Below are 5581 nucleotides of genomic sequence, written 5' to 3' on the forward strand. Positions count from 1 at the left end.
GGTGAGCACAAATCAGCATCCCATTTTGTGTTAGTTTCTTTCAACAAGGATGGTCCGGGGTGAAACCTTGACCCCATGATGAAACACACTCAGAGATCAATACCGAATGATGACATCAGGATATAAATCCTCTTTTATTGATAAGAATCATTGTATTGCAGGTACAACACACATCCAGCGAAGCACAAAAAGAATGAAAGCTGGAATTAGCTTCAGACCGTTTGAGCCTTGTTAAAATGATTACATTATATATTAGACTGCTCAATGATGTTATAGTTTCATATTCATATTTTAGATGTCCTCCAAAGAGACATTTTACATTCTGATATCGATATTTTTTTGAGTTTTCGTGACAGAAATGTGACTTTCTAACGCCAACAAACTAAAACAAAGACACTGAAGCATCACTCAAGCAGACGGTACTACTGTAAATTACAAAAAACATCAAACTGTAAATCTACAAAAATCAACGATGGGCGTTAAGAAACAAGCCACTCGAAACGTACCAGATATAAACAAGCATCTTTTTTTTTTTTTTTTTAATTCCCAGGTTTCTAGAGACTATAACCAACCCCAACCTCCCTCCTTCCCACCATCCCTGATCCCAAATCTGTCATGTACAGCATCACACAGGTAAACATTCCTTTGAGCACACCTGTGCATGGAGAAACTGCTCATGCAAAACTAAAGAAATCATTTTACAAGAATTCACCAGCACAGAGACTAAATCTGAGTAAGATTGTACCTGAACCATCTGCTGGTAAAACCGGCACATCTGTAATGCTGAGTTGATGTATCGTATGTAGCAATCATGATGCAGATAGAGCTGACATCCATTTACAAGCACAACAATGTGAGTATCGGTAGCCTGAAGGGTGATAATCTCACCAGAGAAGGTTTAAAGTCAACATGAAATGATGTGTTTCTGTGTTAATGGGATATTTGACAAGAAAAACAAGGGACGAGACTTTTTATCCATTGGGAATTGATTGCACTGTTAAATATGACCAAAATGATGGATATGTTCGATTGAGGAGCTGAAAAATAAGAGTTCTTGATGATGTCATACAAAAAGGAAGGTCGTTTTAGAGGCGGAGCAAGTTACGGTAATTGTACACATTGAGACCAGGAATGTGTGATTTCATGTTGACTTTAATAGCACGCTTTGGTCTGTTCTCAGGTGCTACATACATGTAGGTCATTATAAAATACCATGATATGGTCCCCATCTAGAGAACTTAATCACAGAGATGTTCAAGTAAAATCTCACAAGAGCCTTTTGAACAAGCTTTCAACAGTCAGCACCTTCAGCCAATCACATTTGTTCATATTACCTCTAGAAATGAGCTCTGCAAAGCATACAATTTGGATTTAGGATATTGCACAGACTGGTAAGCCGTCCATGTTAGTTTGCCAAGTGAAGCACCATCAGTTTTCCTGCACACGCTCCGTTTATGAGGTTGAGTGTGGGCTGCTAGTCTGTAACTAATCCCAACGTTCTCTTCATTTCATTGTGCAGTAAAGCATGAATAAAAAGTATTTTTAGTGCTTCTGGAAAACATCTGATCAGACTGTGTCCTATAAAGTAAAGTCCTTTTGTAAAAAAAGAAAGGCGTGGCTTTGCTTATTTAAGTTTTTTGGCATCTATTTATGATTTTGTGTTCTATGTTCCATCCACATGTCTATTGTTCAGGTTTAGTTTTCATTCAGCATAGCATTTTTGTAACAATCTGTTGAAGAACATTCCTAAAGATTGTCTTCAGATACTCCCAACCAAATCCTCCAAGGTTACAGTTGCTCTGAGCGGATGACGTGGAAAAGCGTAACATTGTACAGGACCTGATGTCCGTTATTCCAAGCATACAGTGCGCGATCTCGTGGGTTATAGTCCAGCATAGAGATGTGCGAGTACTTGTTCTGCAGAACGATATCGATGTATTCGTATGTCGAGGAGTTGGTCTGGTAGGCGTAGTAGACTTTCGTCCCTCCCGAGTAGCCGTTGGTCACGTAGAGCGTCCCGCAAATCATAAACGACTCCCCAGCACTGCGCCTCGGGTGATTGGTCGTCCAGGTCTGGATTATATGCAGGGTGAGAGGGTGGAGCTTGCTGATGACGATGTTCCCCGCGTTCTGATTGGTGGCGTAGATGGCCCAGAGCCCGCCCTCGTCGACCATGAGGTCGATGTCGGAGTGTCCACCCCAGGCGTAGTGGTAGGTGTTGCTGAAGCCTGCGTTGTCCAGACGCTGAGATTTACTTATGGTGGACGTCTTGAAGTCAAACTTGATGATCATGTTGCTCTGGAACTTGTTAAAATAAATGGAGCCATTGTACACCACCTGACCCGTCCCGGACCAAGGGTGCGGCAGCCGGTGAGACGTGAAGTTATCCGACGTCATAAAGTCCGCCATTGACTTGTACTCCCGCACAAAGCGGTTGTTATGGTAACCATCCATGTACCACACCTGGACAGAAGCAAGAGAGTAGGTGATTAATATAAATGACTAACGATAAGAGGAATTGAGTTAATGAGACACATCCCTGTAGCACAAGTATGTTGACCAGATGTGCATTAGTTTTCATTTGGAGGATGACGTTTTTAGCATTTCCTTACAGTAGGTCTGCCAAAACATTCCCTGTCGGATGTTCACACAACATGCAGCAGATATTTGTCAGAATGTATATTGAATCTAATCTTTTTAAGATGTTCATCAGGTTTGTGATCCATTTTGAATTGAATTTGAATTAGAATTAAACATGTGGTAGCAAACAGGAACTTGAATTTAAATTCAGATTGAATTTTGAATGTTTATCAAGATAAACTTTGAACTTTGAATGTTGGCTTGACAAAGTCTTGTTTGAATATTTTGTAGTTTAAAAAACCTTGAAGTTTGTAGGTAAGAAGGTGGATGGATGGATAAGCGTATGGATGGATTGATGGATGGATGGATAGATAGATGGATAGGCAGATAGATAGATAGAAGTACTGAAGGTTAAACTACAGACTAAACCTTTCAACGATCAATAGAAGTGGGTCAAGTTGTTCTTGATTTTGCCGGTGCTTGCATTTGATTTTTTGGTTCTGGCATGAATTTGCCAGCACAGCAGGACATGTTCAGCGAGGTCTTAATTAAATTCCAGACTGAAGGTGTCCATCCTTCCCTGGCTGTGGCAGAACGCAGGCGGTGAAAACTGACAGCCAGGAAGTTGCTGTGTGCCAGGCATTACGAACCCTATGGGGATAATTCCAGATAATTCCGGATAAAAGCGACTCTCTGTGGAGAATTCCCAGCATGGCTGGGGCTTCTGTCTCTCGGTGATCGAATGGAAAGCTAGAGCAGACACGCTTATGGAATATTCCAGAGCATTGCAGCCCAGCGGGACGTCTTTGTGCTCTCTATAGGAGGCACGAGGCAGTAAACAACAGCTACTGTATATATCAACATGCACACTCACTCTCTCTTCTGCATGTTTGAACATACTACACAACATTTACCTCTTTTGAAATCCACATTTGTTCACTGCATGATGGTAGCGTGGAGAATTCCCAGCATGGCTGGGGCTTCTGTCTCTCGGTGATCGAATGGAAAGCTAGAGCAGACACGCTTATGGAATATTCCAGAGCATTGCAGCCCAGCGGGACGTCTTTGTGCTCTCTATAGGAGGCACGAGGCAGTAAACAACAGCTACTGTATATATCAACATACACACTCACTCTCTCTTCTGCATGTTTGAACATACTACACAACATTTACCTCTTTTGAAATCCACATTTGTTCACTGCATGATGGTAGAAATAACATTTGATTAGATTTCACTGTGTTTTAACAGCTTTTTTCACAATATAAACCGTTCCAAAGCAGCTTTACACATAACAGCGTGGTAATACTCTCTGTGAGCGAGTCCTGGACAGAGGTGGCGACTATAAAATCCCCAAAAGTAGAAGGAAGTGCCAAGAATCAGCTGAGGGCACTCATCCTTTGGCCAACACCAAAATAACACCATAAACCATTTTTTTCCCCCAACAGATGTTTTTTCGGGCCAGGGTCTGATCAGCTTTCCATGTAAAACTTTAGATTTGTGTTGTATAGTTGGCAAAGAGAGAAAATATAGCCAGTATACAGTTCAAAATTTGTTCTTTAAATTATATATTTTTAAAAATATTAATTTATGATAAAAAATACAGTAAATCAGTAATATTTAGAAATCTTATTATGATTTTAAAATCACTGTTTTCTATTTTAATATATATTAAAATGTAATTTATTCCTGTGATAAACAAGCTGAATTTTTAGCATCATTACTCCAGTCTTCAGTGTCACATAATCATTCAAAAATCATTCTAATATGCTGATTGGCTGCTCAAGAAACATTGTGTTTCTTCAACAGTCAACAGTCGTGCTGCTTAATATTTTTATGGAAAATTTGTGTGAGAAATATTACCTTGGCAATTAGCTGAAATATGGATGATGGGTGGATAGACAGAAGGATGGATGCTTTGAATAGCAAGTTCAAAAGAAAAGCATTTATATGAAATATGTCTTTACTGTCACCTTTGATCAATTTAATGCATCCTTAATGAAAAAGGTATTGATTTATTAGGCATCACTATTTTATAATGTACAAAAAATAGACCCATTGATTTTGAGATCTATCATTTAATTTTTATTTCAATAAATTGCTTTAGTGAGTCCAATGTCAATCATTAAATTCTAATAAAATCTGCTTTGCAGAGACAAGTGTGTAAAACACAGTAAATAATCCTCTCTGATAATCATATACATGCAGTATAAATATTAGCTTGTCCTTTGAAATATGGATGCCAGGACTCTTTTTTTGTTGTTGTTGATCTGTAAAGCTTCTGGTAGCATTGCTATTTTTAGTATCAGGCCACAAAATACCTTTATAGTCAGAAGTTGGAAATCAAATAGGAATATGATCAGAATATAGAACACAGGATTAATATTTGACAATATTCTGATCAGTCACAGGGCGTTTGTTCGGGCTTTAACTTAATGCTCACGCAGAGCATGAATGCTGCTCCATCTCTGCGTGGTATCTCTGACAGCAACACGCTACTCTGCCAAAGCTTTTCATCTTTGAAGAGCCAAAAACCGCTCTGATATATTGCTTATTGTTCCCTCCCACACATACACACCTCTCTCTCGCTCTCTCTCTCTCCATGCTCTGTCTGTCTCACACATACAGCCTACGGTCTCATCAATCTTTGAGAACAAGAGCCTCCAACCCAAAGTGTGAGAAAAACAGAATAAGAGGGTGGGGGAAAGCGCTAAAACCAGGTCTGTAGGTGAATATGAAGGTTATATGTTCACCAGCCTGATTTATGATTGCTCGACTGCGTTTATGGGGTTTGGAGGGACTATCTTGTGCAAGGCATCACTTAAATGGGGTTTTGGGTTTGTAATTGTGTATTTTGTGGTGAAAGTGTGTTGTTTCTAAATCAAAGATCTAATATGAGTGTTTCCAGTGGGCTCTAATATATATATATATATATATATATATATATATATATATATATATATAATAATAATAATAATTATTATTATTATTATTTTTTTGTAT

At 39.0% G+C, this 5581-nt stretch overlaps 1 protein-coding gene across 1 annotated transcript in view; it reads right to left on the reverse strand.

The window, feature by feature from the left end:
• Positions 1–1102: 1102 nt before the first annotated feature.
• Positions 1103–5581, reverse strand: part of LOC107584582 (noelin) — a 14355-nt gene continuing 9876 nt past the window's right edge. Inside the window, exon 4 of the mRNA XM_016271285.1 lies at positions 1103–2463. Within this exon, the coding sequence (XP_016126771.1) occupies positions 1789–2463 (675 nt within the window). The 3' untranslated portion in view covers positions 1103–1788. The remainder of the gene's footprint in view (positions 2464–5581) is intronic.

This window comes from Sinocyclocheilus grahami, unplaced genomic scaffold (genome assembly GCF_001515645.1).
Source record: "Sinocyclocheilus grahami isolate Dianchi unplaced genomic scaffold, SAMN03320097.WGS_v1.1 scaffold61.1, whole genome shotgun sequence".
Classification (NCBI taxonomy): Eukaryota; Metazoa; Chordata; class Actinopteri; order Cypriniformes; family Cyprinidae; genus Sinocyclocheilus; species Sinocyclocheilus grahami.